Consider the following 21,282-nt stretch of genomic DNA (forward strand, 5'->3'; position numbering starts at 1 on the left):
CCGAATTAAATTCTTTAGAGAATTACGTAATGCAGTTAGTTTTTAATCGATATTTCATTGCCTCATCTTCAAATTCCATGTGTTCGTTAAAAGGCTTACATCATTAGAACTACGTTAAGACAATACGATTTCAGGTATGAATTAGTTGATATATTGGAAGTTCAGGTAATTCAAATACGGTCAGTTGGTTGGAAACTACCAAAATGACCAATCGCACAATAAAACATGGTTAAATAATACTAATGATAATTCAAAGTTATTATATACCGCTTTATCATCAATATACTAATTTATACCACCTACCGGTAAAATGATAAATTCATTATCATTGGTTGTCAGTATGAGAAGAAGTCGATAACGACTTGAGAACAACATGAGAAGAACTGGAGAACGGTTTTCCCCATTTCCCAGCATTTTTTCAAAAAAGAACGTCTGCTCACGCAAGATGACGTCCGAAACCGTAAATAGTGTCCACACAAAAGTGATTCGCGTAAAAAAATAATCCGCCATACACATAGCGATACCAAGTTACGAAAATATACTGTGAGAATAAAAACACCATACTAGTTGCAAATGTGCATATGGAAAAACCAATGAAGATAGGATTGTTTTAAAAATATATTTTCTACGTAGTTTTAAGGATATACACATCTGAGGTTTCAATCACGTTCTCGTTTTGATCTGGTGTATCGGGTTTTTGTAATATTCAACAAATTATGATTAAGTTTATTAGCAAACACGCATCTGAAAAATATGTCAAAAAAACTAGATGCCTTTTGTTTGTAGAACTTTTTTTTACAAGAATTTAAAAAAAATACCAATTCGGCGGCTATTTTGAAAGTGTGTATTAATGTGTATTTCTTGCGCTTCAAAAAAAGGCCAATTTATTTTGACACTAGATTGATCACTTAAATTGTAATTGTGTCGCCATTTTTAATTGTAGCAGGTTCAATTTTTTTTTAATTGTAGCAGGTTCAATTTTGCTGTACAACTTTATATTGTTTGATATGATAAAAATAATATGCAACAAACTGGAAAATTACACTTTATTGATATTTATATTTAGTGTAACTGAAGCACTTTTGATTTTGGACAAAAAAAGAAGCACACGGACCTCCTATTTTTGAGGATGCTTTAGAAAGAGATACACATTTTTTTTAATTCATTTAATAAAAAATAATAATAATAGCAGAACTCTTTATATCAAGCGTTTAATCTGCAAAAAGTGTTTAAAACTTAGGGATATCTAAAATCGGCTTTCTGAGTTAGAAGAATAAGATTAAATAATTTTACTTCCATAATGTTAAAGAAAATAATATTTTTAACAATTCTACAAACATTCATACATTTCAGATAACATACTTGGGAAAAATTGTATGAATTTGTTCTGCAAATGGTCAAAATCCAAAATTCTTTGACCGATTAAAGCACAAAAACGAACACACGGACATATAGTTTTTTTGCATTCTATACTATGCCATTAACTTCTTTTTCCAAAAATCCATATAAGAAAAAAGTTTAATACAGGAATATTTTGACTTCACAGAGGTGTACATCCTTAAGGTTCATTGTACTCCTCCGCGCAAAACTTCTCTTTGTTTACGTATGTCACAGGCGATTGATGACCACTGAGCTTAAAAGTCATTTGGAAAACATGGTGTTTAGTTGACTTTTTTAAATGGAGAAATATATAAATAATTTTATAAATTCTCGAGTCCAACTGCAGTGGCCTCTCGATTTTATCCACGTGCTCTCGATGAGTAAATTGTTCTCACGACAAACCATCAAAATACAGTGTGATAATCTATAATTCTCACAACCAATTACGTAGGTTGTCTCAAAGCTGTTCACAAATTATTATCCGTTGTTGTAGGGCCTTTGCAACAAGCTAAAATCTTTCTCAGCTCCATAGGGAGCATACAGCCGTGCTACCATTTCGGCGCTCACAGCTAGCATTCAACAACTCTAGCACTGCCTAACTACGTTCTGCTTTACAGATAAGAAGACTGGAACAAGTGGAGTATGACTCGAACCCGCAACGTTACGCATAAACATGATCACAAACATACATAAACATGGTAAAATGGATGTTAAGTTATCGTCCAAATATATATATATATAGTAGATAATAAATAAATAAGTCCTTGCGAAGGAAAATATAGAATAAAAACATTTTTTTTCAGATCGTCCGCTAGGCCTTTCTGCCTTCTAGGGCTTCTTCAGGCGGATTGATGTTTATTTATCACCGTTGGTTACATGACGTCATCAATATTTGTATAGTCAACAATTTTAGTGACCTCATAAATAAACAAGCATAGTGACGTCACAAACAATACCAAGACAGAGAAAACATCTACATACAGTACATTGCAAAAATCATTGTGCATTCAGGCTGGGTTTGAGGACTTTTATAAACATATTTTCTTTAATTTCTCTTGCAACTACATCGTCACTATTCAGTTTGTAAATAGGCAACACATGAAAATCATCTTTAGAACATCGATGCATATGTTTGCTAACTTTTAAAATTCTTAGTTCATTGTCCGTCATTTGTTGTCTATGTACATTCATTCGTATTCTCAATTCACATCCGGTCTGTCCGATATAAAATTCACCACATTGTTTACATATTAAAGAGTAAATAACATTCTTAGAATTACAGTTAATGTCTGATCTAATTTCTATTTTGGAACCATTTGCAAAAACGTAGTCTTTACATTCAATGATAATCTTACATGTACCACACCTTGGTTTCTTACATTTTTTTTACACCAGTGACAACATTTGTGGTATTCATATCAAATTTGGATGTACATAGTAAACGTTTTAAGTTTTTAGGTTGTCTTTTACAGTTTATAATCTTCTTCTTATCAAAAATACACTTCATGCTCTCACTGTTTTTCATAAAATTTATAAAATGTTTAACGACAGGAAACATATTACAATTATTTGGATTGTAAGTAGTAACAAATGGTATGATATCAGCATCTTTGGTGTTAGCTCTTTCTAANTCTGTCTTGGTATTGTTTGTGACGTCACTATGCTTGTTTATTTATGACGTCACTAAAATTGTTGACTATACAAATATTGATGACGTCATGTAACCAACGGTGATAAATAAACATCAATCCGCCTGAAGAAGCCCTAGAAGGCAGAAAGGCCTAGCGGACGATCTGAAAAAAATGTTTTTATTCTATATATATATATATTTATATAACGGAGGTGACATCTGTTGGCTTGTGAAGCGCTACCATAACTGATATCAAAAGTTATAATGGTATCACGTTTGAATAAATCTACTGTTTGCCTACCGAAATAGAGACGACAATAGGACCTCGGATAATCCACAGATAGCCATGCTCGTCAGTGCTCCAGCACCTGCAATAAACACAAACAATGTTATATTATATATTTCTATAGATACACACTAAATTTATTTCGTCCCTTATTTAAAACGTTCCTTTTAAGGAAAGCATTAGCGAAATAAAGAAAAAAAATCTTAAAGACTTTTCCTTAACTTCATTAAAACTTCTCTGATCGAAGATGCCACTAAAAGCTAAGGATATTAAATAGAAGAAAGACCCAGCCCTAATGCTCTACTTCTGTAGTACGGTTGTCATGTACTTCTACTGCTACATGTATTGCTGTTGAAATAAACGGCATATCACCGAATCTGTGCTGTTTGTTATCTTTGAAACTGAAAAAAGCAAATAACGTTGATTTATTATTCTATCCTCGATGGTATCAGCCATGCCAGTTCGTTCTGGAACTGCTCTTCTAGTGTCTCCTGATTAACTACATGAAGACCTTACGAGCGAGATGTTTGACGGCTGTAAATGGATAATGGTATTAAAGGTAGAAAACATATATATCTCTTTAATCTTCTAACTTCCATGTAAGGAAATCAACGAATGTGAAGAGAAATATAACAAACGAAAAGGTTTGTTTTATTTCTCAAACTGAGGATGATTCCTTAGGCCTGAGGCTGTGTTTAACATCTGTTTGATAAACGACCATACCCCATATTATTTACATGCCAACTCATCAACACCGGAACATGTCTATTAGCCTCCACCATGTACAGTTAATATTTAAGGCGTCGCCTATGTTGAGCTTATGAAGTGATCTGTTGCTGCTACAGTGAAGTAGCACAGCATTCAGAACCTGTGTGATATATCGGCAATTATTGCCTTCCATCTTGATATCACGACTGATCTGGACACTTGGAGGTTCTCTGAGCTACTATACTAGATCAGCATGCGATTGAGACTACGTTGTAGTCACACGCCACACCGGACGGCGTAACTTCGCGCCATGTCAGCCCTCTCATACAACGTACTCCACCCGTCATAAACAAACAGGTTGAAGACCTCTTGATGATCACTGAGTTTGATTAAAATTTGTTTTGTTGGACAGCAATATTTAAATCCGTTCAAATTTGTTTAAACTAAACCTTGACAAAAGGAACTCGGTGGCGTCCCTTCTAAAGTTCTTAAAATAAATAAGCCTTCACTACATCTATAAAAGAGCTGAAACCAATGTCATGAAGGCCAAGACATTCGACATAGGTCTGGTTGGGTCGCAGTTGGATTTGGTCTTTTATTTGTAATCGCCTTTCTATGAAAATAAAACCAAACTGACATTCATTACTATTATCATGTAGCTTTCAGGTAGTAGCAATTTGTTGCGTCCGTCAGTTCCTGGTCAGACAACTGTAAAACATGGTTACGTGAATTGCTAACATCTATAATAGACAAAGGGATTGCGCGACTGTATGTGCTGACACCTATAATAGACCAAGGGATTGCTTAACTGACATCTATTATAGAATAGGATATGGCGCGATTGTAAGTACTGACATCTATAATAGACCAAGGGATTGCGCGACTGGGTTGGCTGACATCTATAATAGACCAAAGAATTGCGCAACTGTGTGGGCTGACATCTATAATAGACTAAGGGATTGCGCGACTTTGTTGGCTGACATCTATACTAGACAGAGGGATTGTGCGACTGTGTGGGCTGACATCTATAATAGACCAAGGGATTGCGCGACTGTGTGGGATGACATCTATAACAGACTAAATAATTGCGCAACTGTGTGAGCTGACATCTATACTAGACTAAAAGATTGCGCGACTGTATGTGCTGACATCTATAATAGACCAAGGGAATGCGCGACTGTATGTGCTGACATCTATAGTAGAACAAGGGATTGCGCGACTGTGTGAGCTGACATCTATACTAGACTTAAGGATTGTGCGACTGTGTGAGCTGACATATATACTAGACTAAAGGATTGCGTGACTGTATGTGCTGATATCTACTTGTAAATTAGCCAAAGGGATTGCGCGACTGTATGTGCTGACATCTATAATAGACTAAAGTATTGCTCGACTGCATGTGCTGATACAGTTGTGGGATCGCACAACGTTACACGATATGCGGTGTGCGCACGATGTGTGCACGGAGTGTGAACGATAAAAAATTGAACGATCATTGCCTGCGCACATTTCTGCGGACGATCGACGAACGTTGTGCGATAACAATTGTGGTTGATGTACACTGAGGAATGGCTCAACAATATATACGGGTTGTTGTTAAAACATATAAACTTGATTGTTAGGATGTTTCTATATTCTTACTAAATCTATAAGCTTAATTTTCTTGTTCTATTTTCCTAAATTTAGAAAAGGTGTTTTCGGTATTTTTTAAACGACCTAAATCGACACATGTGAAATTACAACACAGTCTCGGAAACACAGGTAAACATAGTCACTTTGTACCAGGACCGTAGTTACCCCCGCCTGGGGCACTTACGTAACTCGCTTAAGTTGTGAAAACCAGGCGAAGGGGAGCTATAGATCAGAACGAATGCAAATAACAAATACCCAACGTCCATGTTTTCATGACGGTCATAGGGTATCACATAGCAGCTCTATGTGTCAGGCACAGGCCAGGTAAAACCCCGGTCACTCATCAAATTGTTATTTATCTTTTCTGTTACTTAGCTAGGAGCCAAATCCAATCTTGACAGTCTTACGGTCACCGTATACTGCGTTACACGCATTGTAAAATTGTACGTAGTCTTAATTATTGTGATGAAAAATTACAGTAATATATACATAGTACATTATTGCTTGCGACTCTTCCGGTTTTTTTTCCATTCCATAATATTGATCAACAAATTGTACCAAATCACACAGTTGTGCGGAGAGAAGCGCACAACGGGGTGAACGATTGTTAAATCGCCCAGTTGTGCGCACTATGTGTGGACGATGTGCGGACGGTGTGTGAACGATGTATGAACGGTGTGAGCATGGTGTTTTTTGGTGCGTTGTGCGGTCACCCAACTGTATCTATAATAGACCAAGGGATTGCGCGAATGTATGGAATCGGCGGTATTATATTACATCGTCTGCGCATATAGATAATCAAAACTTATTGTCTTGTTGTCGTCGGAATATAATTCGCATAAAACCCGTCTCGAGGTCACCGCTACTAGTAAAACTTCGATCGTAATAATAATAATAAAAACCTAAAAAAAAAGCCTAACTTTTTGTGTATACTCGCGGATGTAGGTGAAAATCATCAAAGAAATTATGACATAACATGTTCGTATATAATAACTCATGGCACAGCAGGTGCCTTTCTGATTAATCCAAGGTTTTAACAGATGAGCACGGAACTATGGAACAATCTCTCTTTGGGCATTGGACAGTTAGCTGTTTTAAAAAGATTTATAAAAACAATTTGTATATCAAACATTTGTTAAAGCTTAATATTCCAAATGATCAGTGGATGTTAATTTTATTTCATTAGAATCTTCGACAACACTTCTGAAAAATCGACAATTTCATATGTTATATAGAGTTAAGTGATAAACTCTAAATACTTAAATTGATCTTTGCTAACGATGCCTTATTAAATATTCAAAATAAGACACTTTTGGTGGTGTGCTGCCGCAGTTGAAAGCGCACTCGCCTCTCATCAGGACGACCTGGATTCGACTCCCCGGTTGGACGTGAGAAGGCATTGGCGCACCTGCCTGACCACGTTTTCTCCGGGGACTTCAGTTTCTTCAAACTTTAAGACCCTCCGCGTGCTTTTTTCATGGTCAACAAGAATGAATAATATAAGCTAGAATTTCATTTTTGCATATTTGTTGTTAAATAAATCAAATGTATACATACAATGTGTAAGTACCAAGAAGATTTACCGAATGGTTAAACAACTTGTCCGGACTACCGAGGCTCTGTTGAATATCTATACTGTACCCAGACCAGCGAGACTCTAAGGTAGACTATAGTTTAAAAGGTGTACTTACAGGCTGTCTGAGTAGCGGAGTCGAATTATGACCCACCATAACACGAAAGGAAACGGGGCAACTGAAACACAAAGAAATACGACTAAACGACCAACCTAATCAAACAAATTCCGGTTTTCTTAACATATGTTTGTGTTTCGGAATTCCGTGCAAGACAAGTTACAGTACACAGAAGAAACATGATTAAAATATGAGTTGATTCTAATTGAGGAACAGCAACCCTAAAATCGACAAACATATCTGTGCACGCTAAAAGGTTACTATCAGGTTGGTCGTGTATGGGGAAATGCTGAGATCTTGAATTGACTGCGAAGAATCAACATGAATACCTGTTTGTAGACTTTGCATGCCGTCCTTCGAAATTGAAGTTTTTCGAGTAACCTCGGTGTAAATTACAAAAGGAATGGTAAAAGAAATTGGCAATTTAGTAGCATTAGGCCAATTGAACATTTCGAAGGTAATTCGAATAGAAAGAAAGCTATTTATGCACTGGCAGAAGCTAAATACTTATTTTCTTAACAAAATTCAAGGACAGAACATAAAGCATGCACTAGGATTGAAAGTGATTATCAAACAATTGCAAGCATTATCACAAAAAAATATCTAATTAAGGTCCCATTATGCTTACATGGTAGCGTGTTTGTAAGAGTATTTTTTGATATCTTTGAAAATATCAACTCACCCCATCCAAATACAATATAAAATCTGAAGAATTTCTTCAGGTTGGACATGGCGAAGAATATGAGGATATGTAGATAGAGTCCCTCTACGAGGATCCACATGTAGTTAGCTGTCGTCAAATAGTGGAAGATTGTGTAGACTACCTTGCAAGGCCATGTCTGAAACAGGGCAATCAGACGAGGTTGAATATCTGAAAGTTTTGTGGATTGTTATGAAGTGGAACATGTCGTATATCATGTACAAGTTGATATGTATGTAGTTGGTAACAACAATATGAAGGTACATGCATGCAACCGTGTGAGTGTTTGAGTTCACATACCTGGGAATGTAGTGTTAATCTTTATTTCATTTTTATATGAAATTTTAAAGCCATGTTAAAGCAGGCATATACCTTACAGTTATAATAACAACCTCTCGACTATACCGGTTCAACTTTGAGATCGTGACATTGCTTGGATGAGGGTTAGAGTTTCATGGTGTGGGTCGTCGCTCAAGCAAACGACACTTACGATTAAAAGCACTTTGTCGCAGTGTCCTTGTGCAAATGTTCCAAAGCGAGTAGATTACTATTTGCCTGGTTTAATCACTTTTGAGTTCAAGTGATGATTTCTTTACACTTAGGTATTCTCTTATTGTATTTTGTCTTACCGGGCCGATTGAGAAGAACTGGATCTCGTTGTCCTCTATAGCGGAGTATCCTTGTGGTATAAACTGCAAATCCTTTACCAGACATACGATCGCTTTCAGTATAAACGATACGAATAGGTTCACGTGTATGGTATTTCTGTCACAGTGCAGCTTCCTACGAGAAATATATATAAAAAAATATCCTCCTTTGTGTAAATCGTCAGATTGAAATCATTTGAAAATATAAAATATTTTATCCCAAACACTAACATTCGCGGTCATGCTCACGTAAAGTGAAGTATATAAATACCTCGTACACTATATAAAAAGCTACTTAAGATAGTTTTAATTAGCGAAGCGGATTGGTTTAATATGATATAACTAAAATATCTAGGTGTTAACATTTCCCCCATCAGCATTACCGTAAATAAGTAAATATATATATTCGAAAGAGCTAATACACAAGGAAATTTGACCGAAAAGACAACAACAACAAAAGAATTATTGATTTCAAAATCATTTTAGCTTGAAACGTTTGAAAGGTTAATAAAATCATAACATTTTTCATGCTATATAAATGTGCACGAAATAAATGCAAGTTGATCTGATACTATGTGTGAAACGTTCTGTTAGTACCGCTTTTGGAATTGGACTGTTATTTGTTCCATCTATTTTGGTTTTCGTCAGTTCAATGGCGATTATGTCCGATGACGTTTGTAGTGAATATAGTGTTAGCGGATGATGTCTAAAATGGTGAAAGAATCGTCACAAGATACAGAAATATTTATTTAAGTTTAGACACACAGTTGATATATTTCCAGTAGAAGGCATAAGTAGAGATATCGATCTTATGTCGATGTAACGATGTAGGTGCTTGGGTTTAGATGATATGGTATCGGTGCCATCTAAAAAACGTTAAGGTCATAGTACCATCGTTAGATGCTCTTTAAATCAGTGGTTTTTGTAAGCTTATGGTCCAGGCAACAATTAGTCGTCATTTCCATATTCATGATAAAGGAAACCATATAGAAAACTGCTTATGAAAATCAAACCTAGCGGGCTCATACAATAGATAAAACCATTTTAAATATTAGACGACACGCATTAGTTCTGCGACCAGTTGTACACATACGTAATGCTATTTACCAATTGCTATTACACAATGCTAACTGATCAGAGACATATCTGGATACGAAAGTGTTTGCGTTATGCCACTTGGAATTTTGAGACACAGACAAAGAATATTATCATCAAAGAGTCAACAGAATATGAAAAATTCTGTGAAAGTTATTTAAATAAAAAATGAATAAACCTTTGTTGTGATCCTAACCTTAGCTTTGCAGATGGTAGGGTTACAGTACATGCTTGAAACCTTTTCCCTGATACATATGCCAATCGATTATTTCGCATATCGGTATGTCATATTAAAATCGAAATATTGTGTCGTAAATATTTGCGTCTTAACAATGACATATCGTTTGTGGGCGGTACGTTCATTTGGTTAATGTCCGTTGCTTGCTTGGCTTTCCATATACGATTCTTAAATGACTGTAAGTGAGAATTATTAAAGCTTTTGATTTTCGTTTGTTATTGTTGATGTTTCGTTGATTAAACTTATGCGCAGCATTAATTTAAGAACCAAATATTGAACAGTTCATCACAAGCAGTAATGATGCAACAACGGGGACAAGTTTAAGGATACCTACCTGAACACCAACATGAGGAACACAGCTAACGTCAAGGAAGCCAGGGATATCGCATACCCGACCTCATACAACACCTTGATTGTGTAGGCATGGCTCTGAGGAAGATAACAATACATTTCATTGTTTTAAATCCCCGTGCGATTCGTTGTGATTTAAGAGTGACGTTAGATAGTGTGCAGGTCTTATACAAATGCCACTGTCTTGTTAGGTCTCTCACGTGATGATATCCACTACCGAATGTCAGTATCACCACTCTGGGATCGTTGTAGTGAGCCTGACAAATCCCACTCCGATGAATCAACATCACGGAATATTTAAACATAAAGAAACTCAAGTAAAATTACCTTACATTCATTGCCTCTTAAATTTCTGGTCCCATGTGAAAACAATTGGTAAGAATGGTAAACCTTTGTGAACCTTATCGGTTCTCATCCCTCTTGGTCAATCGGAAAGGTCATATAATGTATACCCCCAATTGTGTCATAAAAATACAAATTCCCGAAGGTAGCATAAAACAAAATATGGCTATTTTTTCGACTGTTGCGTATCTAGTTAACGGTATTTGGACTGTGCCGTTTTCATTAGTACGGCATAGGAGTGGGATAAGTTTTTTGAGATAAATCTATATTGGTCATTGCTATCTGATTGTCCACTTGGATCATGTCCATCGATATGACCTCATGTGAAATGCAGATTGACCAGAGCCCGCCTGACATGTTCATTTGTTCGGACGATGGTTATTGAGCCTTTTGCTTAGAAATAACCTTGGAGTGTCGACGAGATATACAAATCTGAGATGCTGGCCTGTGACCTGTCGATAACGTCTATAATTGTATTACAACAATTGCTAATAACGTCTGTCTGTTGGCAGTATCGTAGACCCATCGACCCCGGACTGTCTCTCCAATACTTCTCAATATTTTCAATACTAATCATCTGCATCACATGTTCAATCAGGCAATTAATTGAAGTTATTAACCAAATAATCAAATAATAGAAATAAGTCCTGGTTGAATCCCAGCACCATGAGGTCTTCCTTACACTGACGTGGCCTGTATATCGAGTTATTGATGTCAATTGAGGTAAGCAATATTGATTAAAGCAAGTTTGATGATAGTGCTGACTATAGATAGAATGCCTAAATTTAGTCAAAATATACTCGATTATAGTCTACAAGTATTCTTTAAAATATTGATATTAATTTTCCATTTTTCTGTCGAAATGTTTTTATTATCAAAGGTCTATTTTTGAAATGAATGCCTCTGAAAAAAGGGAAACCTTTATAAACTAATTTAAGTTACAATGTTCGACGCTGATGTACTTAAACATGTGTAATAATCACGTCGAAGCATGTGTAATAATCACGTCGAAGCATGTGTAATAATCACGTCGAAACATGTGTAATAATCACGTCGAAGCATGTGGAATAATCACGTCGAAGCATGTGGAATAATCACGTCGACGCATGTGTAATAATCACGTCGAAGCATGTGTAATAAGCACGTCGAAGCATGTGTAATAATCACGTCGAAGCATGTGTAATAATCACGTCAAAGCATAAGTAATAATCACGTCGACGCATGTGTAATAATCACGTCGAAGCATGTGTAATAATCACGTCGAAGCATGTGTAATAACTACGTCGAAGCATGTGTAAAAAACACGTCGAAGCATGTGTAATAATCACGTCGAAGCATGTGTAATAATCACGTCGAAGCATGAGTACTAATCACGTCGAAGCATGTGTTATAATCACGTCGAAGCATGAGTAATAATCACGTCGAAGCATGTGTTATAATCACGTCGAAGCATGAGTAATAATCACGTCGAAGCATGTGTTATAATCACCTCGAAGCATGAGTAATAATCACGTCGGAGCATGAGTAATAATCACCTCGAAGCATGTGTAATAATCACGTCGAAGCATGTGTAATAATCACGTCGAAGCATGAGTAATAATCACGTCGAAGCATGTGTAATAATCACGTTGACGCATGTGTAATAATTACGTCGAAGCATGTGTAATAATCGCTAATCAATGTAAAGCCTAAATATTTTGTGCCAATCTTGGGACAGTAATATTGCATTAAAAAAACGCTTATTTCATATTTCTTTTATATATGTAGAGTTAATCCCATAGAAAGTATAGTTGATCCGATTCGTAAGTTTAGTTAATCTAAAATGTTCGTATATTTAATCGGATATGATCCGATAACTGATATTGTTTATCTCGTTACTTAACCAGCAGCTATGTCCATCATTCTCGTTCATAATTTGTGTTCGGGGGAAGTTAATTTCATTTACAGATATTCACACAAGTCGTTGTATATGTGTCCAATGAGCTGTACACAATAATTCTGTCAAACCAATGGCCCCGTGGTTTGGTAAATACGGTGCTAGTTGTACAGTTGTATATCAGTTGTTACTGTTGATATCTAAGCTGATGACATATCATAACAGGTGTGTTGTAACTTCAAAATGTCTGTGATGTTATTGATGCTGTTTTCGGTTACGACTTTGGCCACGAAATCGTCAACAACTATATGACGTCAATTGACTGACGTAGGCTAAGAATATTTGTGAAATTCTGCTTCTGTTATAACCAACATTGAACAAACGTTGATTGTACGTTGGAGTTATAATTTTGTTTTCTAAAATCAATAAAATTCGAAATATCTCCTTGTTACAGAACGATCCATACCCTCGCTTTTTTAGTACATGTTTGTGAACCTTACGTGATGAAAAATACGACTTCTTTAGAAGAAGAACGACTGCAAGGAAGCCAGTACTTTGGTTAGTTCCCATGAGAGCGCTTCACATTGCGCTGTAGTTTTATCGATTAGACATTAAAGATGGTAAGGTATTGGTCTAAAGCCCTCATAAATTTGTTCAATAAAATATCAACTTCCATTAACGGAAATTGTACCGAGATATAAAGATTTATCTAGGTATAGTAGATGTAAAAACGATCTAGTAATTCTTAGTTCTTAATTCATTTTTGTTTTATGGTTTCGTGAAAACGCAAGTGATTTTAGGATCCATTCGTTTATTCATGTAACAGAGGTCATTATTTGTGCAATGTCTCCGCTAGGAGTCGAACCCGGGACCTCTGACCTACTAGTCTTCCGCTCTACCAAATGAGCTAAAGAGAAAGTATCCCTAGCCGAGTCGGTAGGAAGCGGGTAGTATTTTACCAGGGTGACATTCAAAAGGCCATTAAAAATATAGTACTATGCATACAAGTCTTAACTTGTCTGTACAGTTTGTATCATTCGTCTGGTCCGTTATGTTTCTAATATTAGTGCATCTAAACTTATTTTGCAACTGCAAACCCAAATGCTGAATTTAAAAAAACTTATAGCATCACAGTTACAAATCGAAACTCAAAAGTCTATACAAAAAGTAGTACAAAAAACACCTACTCCTGATCCAAGTAGATATAAAAACTAAGGGCGATAATCCTGACCATCATATACTACTGTTATGTGTATCAAAGTCTTACAATAAAGACAATACCATGATCAGTGTAGACATGACAACAGCAACAACTTTGTTTACACGGTTTACAGGAACAACGACAAATGTAATGTAAGAGATTACCTACTGAAGCGTTAAGTCGTAAGTTTGTAACGTAATTGAGGGTTTATAGGCACTGTGTCCATCGGCTTTATCGCTAAATATTATCGGAATCTGGTGGCATGAATTGTCATTTCTTAAACGTAGTACATCTGAAGAGTCGTAAATGAAGAAACATGTCTAGATGGTGCAGTTATTATTTAATGTTTGTTTGACTTTCTGCAGCACAAACTTCATTTTTAATTGGTGTTTCCTTATTTTGTATTTTTTAATGAATATTCAACATAATGTAACCCTTTGGAAAATAATGGACTGGGATTCTAAACAACTCTCCCTTTTTAACGAAGATATATTTTATACAATTGTGTAATATGTATGGATCTCAAATTGGGCAATGTATTATTACGCGGAAGAGGGATGGGTCAAATTAACGATTTGCATACATAATTGCATTGCACTACTTTGGAGTAAAATATTGTAGCATGAACTTAGGAACTCGCCACATTATCCTGTATCTGTTGTATATATCAACTAACATACACACGTAAGGTTGCATTGTACCCCATCAAAAATCGGACAGAAATTGGCCTTACGAAATGGTGAGATGCTCGAAATAAGACAATAACTGCATACTTTACACAATTTAATCCTATATATAGCGATACGCTTTATCCATTTTACAACAATTAGGAATTATTATAACTTTTATTCATCGCTTTTTTTTGGCACGAATGTAAGTGCGCAGGCGTCTTAATGTGAAAAGAAACCAGAGAACCCGGATACAACCCACGTGGTCGGGCAGGTGAAACCATACCTTTGTACGTCCGATTGAGGAATCGAAACCCAACCGCCTTGGTATAGGGAAAGTGTGCTATCCACTGCACCACCTGACCACCCAATCATATGTATGTATTTATTTATATATGTACATCAGTTATAAATATAGTCAATATATAAATTAAAAGATATTTCATTGTTACCAAATAGAAATGATCGGACATAATTGCAATATGAAATTAAAGAGCAGAGAAGACACCGGTACATAAACATAAATATAATGATGTACAATATTTGTGCTGCTTTTTTCCGCGAAAGGTAACCGTCTTAATATCTTATGTTACCATATAAATCAGTAAAAGTTTTATCACCAAATATTTTAAACCGACACAAAACACATTTATTTCGTTAGAAACAGAAACAGAAGACTGTCGTATGAACCATGACATAGCACAGGCGAGCGTATTCACACTACGGGAGTGAGCTACACCACGTCGTTAGGCCTCGACATAGGGACATAATATTATGCAAAACAGGAGGAAGAATGATGCAATTAAGACTGTCGTTACTGATGAGGTAAATGTTTAATAAAAAAAAATCTAAAACAATTATAGTGCGTCAACAGTGTTGTAATTAACCGTTTTTATACAGAACACCTCACCGCCATTTTTATGCAGATAAAGGCATTACGACGGCTGTGTTGTGATGTATTAATGTACAATACGTTTTTTCGATTACATGTCTTTTACAATTCTAATCACAGGATATGGATTTAAATAGTATCAGACAAATAATTCCATACTCAGGAGACATTATAATGCACCAATTTCGAGATAAATTTCCAAGATGTTGACATATTGGGATCGAATAAATGGCGGTTTGTGTGTAATTGGTTTTTAATTATCACTCTGTTTGTATCCTTTGTTGTATGCGATCTTTCAGTATGCAATATATATAGTTTATTATATAATTAATATTCTAGGCTTTATATAGTTTATTATATAATTAATATTCTAGGCTATACCAAGTTTCGATTTTGATCCGTGTTATGTAACATATATAATATAAAAATGGAATGTACTTAGTAACGTAATTTTGCTGCTGCCAATTAGACGCGGCATATTAATTTTGTTCAAATGAAAAAGAAAATTATACGTGGTACATGTATGTACCTAGTTTACATTTCATTTGTTTCTTGGAGTTATGTTTTTATCGATCACTCTAAGTAGATGTTTGAACACGTTAACTCATCTTACTACTCCTAATTTTTACTTCAGGACAAATGTTACTCAAAAATATAGTACCAGCGTTCAACTGTCAGGAACTGATATAGCAATCGACAATTTAGCAGCAGCACACCAGATATTTAATCTGCGAGTATAAGGGATGATAATCATTTGTTCGTGACGATATTTGTGTAATAATATAAACCCCTTTATCGATATAACGTCCTGTTGATATTTTCCTCTGTCAATTCTTACGTATATACTATGTATGAGTTTATCAGGCAAGCTGATGGACGAGTTGCAGTTCAGTACACGTTGATATCTATAACTCGTAGAAAGATAATAGATTTTATACGAGCGCCCGGGCGTCATTGGTATTTTTCTGTGATGCATGTAACTTTGCCTACAAACGATTTCACAATCCGCATAGAAACTACAATACGTGTAACTTTAAGTATTATCTACAATAAACCTGATGTTTATTTATGGATCGATAGTCATGGCCTTGAATAGGTTCAATGACGCCCCAATCATTGAAGGACGACCAGTGGGTGTAAATGATCCTTGAACGTTTCTAGGGTACGCCAAATCTACCAACTGATGATGTATGGGACATGATGCCTGGTAGTTAACATGACTATGCATAAGGCGTTTTAACAAGTATTTAACATGTATCATAGGAGTTTCCAAATACATTTTTAAATTCGTGATAGTAACAGAATTAACCGCTATTGCATTTTGACAATGAAATAGTTGAGTATATTGACATATTTTAGACGTTCTCTCACTCAGCACACGTACGTTATGCATCCATTTAGACACTCTAGTAGCTATGCGTAGACACGAGTTTGGATAGGAGTTTGTGGCGTTTTGATATTGAAGACCCCTCATCCTTTGTTGCATTTATACATCCTATATAATACCATCAAGATGTATCTATTTATCATAAGGTGGCATAATTTGATCACTGGCATTTGAAAAATAAAAAAGTCATTTTCAACAAGACATATATTTGTGTTATTAATCGGCAATACAGAATAATTCCTATGTGTAATAATTTTGTCTGCATGCTAAACACGAATGTATAAACAAGTATGCATGAATTTGTCAAGGATCACTGTCGTTAGCACTATGTACACGTCAAATACATAATAAATGACTCCAATACTACCTTTCAATATGGGTGCTTAGTAAGTAATGAGAGATTTGTGAGCTATAATTCGTCTCGTCTCACATTTAAAGTTAAAGATATGCTTCGGGGTGATATAGTCTTTAACAATGTGCTCTGGGCATAAATATGCAAAGCACGTAACCTCCATTACCCTCTTACCTTGCATAAACCTTTGAGTTAAAACATCAATATGTCAACATACCCTTGTGTAGGTGGACACAGGCACCCGTTTGGCCTCCTCCTTGGTGTAGTCTGTACACCCATCATAGTTAGTCAGTGTCTTGTTACGGGTGGGGTGCATCGCCCATGTCCCATCAATTGTGCAAAATCGCTGCGCTTTACCTACATTGAACAAAATGAGAAAGTATTAACATTTCTGATTAATTTGAACTTCCAATGACGAATAATAATTTTTAAGAAAAAGGATAAAAAGGTGGTCAAAAAACCCGTACATGTAGCTTGGATTATATCGAATTGGAAATGCATGTACGAAGGAATTATATACAGGGGAGCAATTACAAATACAAGGATCTGGAACGATAGTAGGCTTCTACTTCATTCCCCGAAGTCGTTGTACGGTTGGAATATTCAGAGAAAGTGTCTTTCTCTTGACCACACAACTCCAACAACCAAGGTGGAGTATACAATAGTCTGGGGTACATGTTGCGGTATCTGTGTTGTAGCATTCAAGTGAGGTGGCAATATAACTGATACCGTTGGAAACACGGCCCCACTACAAACAGAACATAATACATATCCAGCACACACGCAGGCATACACACATAGGGATATGTTAGCCAGGTGGCAGAGGACTAGTCGTAAGCCCCTGGTATTGATTAATGTAGATGTATATGCTAATTGTATTGATTTTATAAATTGTATATCTATGTACTGTAAGGCACTTTAGAGAAGCTTAGGATAGCAAGATAGGGCGCTATATCAAATCTTGTAAATTGTTATTGTTATTATTATTAACATCTGCAATGTGAAGTCTTTCGCATAATCGCATAAATATTTTCAATTCACCAATTGTCATGTGGTGCAAGAAATGCTAAACTGGTTTCGTTTTCTGTATCGGCTCTCCAAGTTTTCTAAGAATGAACATCTTTTTAAAGTGTTTTTTTTTTTTTTTTTTACGTACAAAAATGGTTGAATCTATCAGTCCCCGTGATTAGCTGTGCACGTAACATTGCTAATTAAACTTACCCCGGTACGGTTTATCAGATACATTAGTTTACGAATAGAATAACTGTGATAGCGAAAATTAGGCCCTATTTCAATATAACTGTATTTCTACATATGTGTCAGAATATGTTTTACTTTTGTTTTATTACTTTTGTCCTTCATTTGTCAGTCAAGTGTGTACTCTGCTTGTATACGTTTTAATTGAGTATTTCTTGCTTCTTGATTCTATTAACTATTTTTCATTTCCTTGTTAAATATACTTAGCGACACTATAGACATGGAATTTCGATATTTTGATTTCATCTTAAGTACCACAATTGAGTTTGAAATGACCATGCAATACAGTAAATGTTTAGTTTGTTTAAGTTGCGTTTTTCGTAATACTGTCTTAGTCTACAATAACCACAACACTCAAACCTTGCTAAACAGAAAATCTAACTTGCCATCTTTTCTACACCATGAAAACTCCGTGCACAAATTCGTTACTGAAAAAAATGGATTTGACGCTCTGATCAATAATTCAACAATTAATAAAGAGTGGCTGACATGTTAAAATTATATTAAATCAATTTCTTAATAACATTAGGAGCGCAAGATTAAAGAGTAGTAGCGAAGGAAAACAACGACTCTAGCGGGGCGTATTCAGCACGGAAACATGATGTCGAACAATGTTATGCAATGCTACCCTAAGGACGAGACTTTAAGGAAAAAAAGCATATTCCTGAAACAAAACAAACCATTGTGATGGGAAATGATTAACAAAATGTGGCTTCCTCCCTTCAAAACTTTCATTTGGTGCAAAATGTCTTAATGATAAAGTATTATTGTTGAATACCATTCAGAAAATATCCCAGTTCATTAGCCTTAAACGAGTCCGACAGACAGAGAGGGAATACAAGCCTTAAATGACCTCTGATTTAAAATCAGGCCAACAAGGCGACGACTCAACGCTCATTTAGTGATGACAAGCATCATCGTCGATTCCTGTGAAGAAGATTAATTTCACAGTTAGGTGGTTTCATATTAACAGCATTTCGCCTTAATGGCATTTCGTACGCCATTTCACGCTCAGATTTTTTAAAATTTTGAATACATAATCACTGAAAGAACGATTTGCGTTGATAGCTTTTTCGAGGCCGTTTAAGCTAATCAAGATAAGAATAAATGGTATTTTTAGGCAAATTACATAAAAAAATAAGACAAAAGACAAATAGAACAATAACAGCTGCTAACAAAAACTTGAAATATTTGTGAAGAAAAATAAAACATTTCTAACGCCTAATGTGATATTTGTTTCAGAGAATGGCTTTATTAACAGAAAATGATGGCAGTAATCAATCAAGCAATGTGTTTTTCAAACGTAATTTGGCACATGACAATGTCGCTCATTAATAACACATCGATGTGTGTTTCAGAAAACATTGATCGTAAAACACTACGTGACATCCCCTTGTTTTCCATAAACTGGGACATGTTTTCATCTATGATCATCGAGAATGTAGTAATTGAGCTTACACATCTTCCGTTGGTACTGGCAAATATTAATTATTAATGTAAAAATCCAGTAAATTAGGGCAAGATTCATAATGTTCAAAATGGGGTTATCAGGGTTTTGTGTCACGCTAACCTGCTATTGATACGCAACTATAAAATTGTGTGTCACTATCGAAATGACACATCTGAACTATTTCATGTTATTTTACCGATAGACACGTCGGGAAGGGAGAGTTCCATTTCCGGTTGCTGGGAGCTTATACATATTTCTTCTTAATTTAATGAACACATGTAGCATACTTTTCGTTGTAAATGATGGTTGTCCAGTGATTTCGAATAATATACTGCATTTGTTTTAATAATACTCAGGAAGCAACTTTAAATATACTCCTTGGCAATATGTTTTAATATTGCTAAGCTAATAATGGTAACGATTACAATAGGTCTAAGATGCTCAAGTTCAGTCATGATGAGAGTAAGTAGCCGCCATTAAGTGTCAGATATGGTCAATGCGTATTGAAAAAATCTTAACATTTGAAGACGCCAATGCTTAATTATCTCATCATCATTTTCTTGTTATTTTCCATGTTGCTATCGATACGTAATGGAGACATCTACGGTGTTAAAATGATAAAGGTGTTGAGATATTGCGACACCACAAAAAGGTCTTGATGAAAGATTTGGAAAGAAACGTATTTCACTCGACATTAATTATCAAAATATTTAAGAAAGATTAACATTAAGTATAAAATTATGAAACATTGGTATAATTACGTAAACTTAAACTTTAAAGAATATGATTTTTATGAAACAAAAACGAATTTTCGTTCTATAAATATATTTTTTTGTCGCATTACAGGTGACCGTATCTCAGACAACTGTTACAGTTTGTAGACAAAAAAAGGAGTATACAAAGTCTTCCTAGAATATACATAAAATATAACTATGCATTGATTGACATTTGTGTTGGTAAATATTAACGTTGAAAGAACACGAAAAAAGTGATATTAACCGAGAGAAATGATTTCTTAAATACTATTGTGTCAATGCAAATTACCATTTTTACCCAGTCAAACAGCCTTGCTAAGTGTAATAGTTGTGATGAAGCATTGGACATGTTTTATGCTGAACGATATTAAAACGATATAATATTTCATTAGTCACAAATAAAATAGCAACACAACAGACAAAACTTAGACAACAACTGCGGAACGCACCTCTGGGGTTAAATCCATGGATGTAGTCCGGACAATCAACATTTAACGTACTGTTGGCGCGTGCGTACGGCCAGCATATCCCTCCACCAAATGTTCTATTACAGTAAACATCTGAAAAGAGAATAATTACATAAAGCAATATCAAGCACGACATTACAAGATAAAAATATTGCGGTGGTTCCTTTCTTTACATGGAATAACAATTGATTGGGGGGGGGGTTCCTTTCTTTACATGAGATAATAATTGATTGGGGGGAAGGGGGTCCTTTCTTTACATGAGATAACAATTGATCGG

The 21,282-nt window shown here is 35.4% G+C and overlaps 1 protein-coding gene across 2 annotated transcripts in view; it reads right to left on the bottom strand.

Moving 5' to 3' along the window:
- The window catches only part of LOC110461985 (parathyroid hormone/parathyroid hormone-related peptide receptor-like), a 97,613-nt gene that overhangs the window by 12,476 nt on the left and 63,855 nt on the right, over positions 1-21,282 (bottom strand). For both annotated transcript variants that reach the window (XM_021515744.1, XM_021515743.1), the window contains exons 5-11: positions 20,988-21,098; positions 17,294-17,433; positions 10,342-10,436; positions 8,657-8,810; positions 8,010-8,166; positions 7,328-7,388; positions 3,312-3,378 (exon numbers count right to left, since the gene is read on the bottom strand). In XM_021515744.1, the coding sequence (XP_021371419.1) occupies positions 3,312-3,378; positions 7,328-7,388; positions 8,010-8,166; positions 8,657-8,810; positions 10,342-10,436; positions 17,294-17,433; positions 20,988-21,098 (785 nt within the window). The remainder of the gene's footprint in view (positions 1-3,311; positions 3,379-7,327; positions 7,389-8,009; positions 8,167-8,656; positions 8,811-10,341; positions 10,437-17,293; positions 17,434-20,987; positions 21,099-21,282) is intronic.

This window comes from Mizuhopecten yessoensis, unplaced genomic scaffold, assembly GCF_002113885.1.
Source record: "Mizuhopecten yessoensis strain PY_sf001 unplaced genomic scaffold, ASM211388v2 scaffold10713, whole genome shotgun sequence".
Taxonomy (NCBI): Eukaryota; Metazoa; Mollusca; class Bivalvia; order Pectinida; family Pectinidae; genus Mizuhopecten; species Mizuhopecten yessoensis.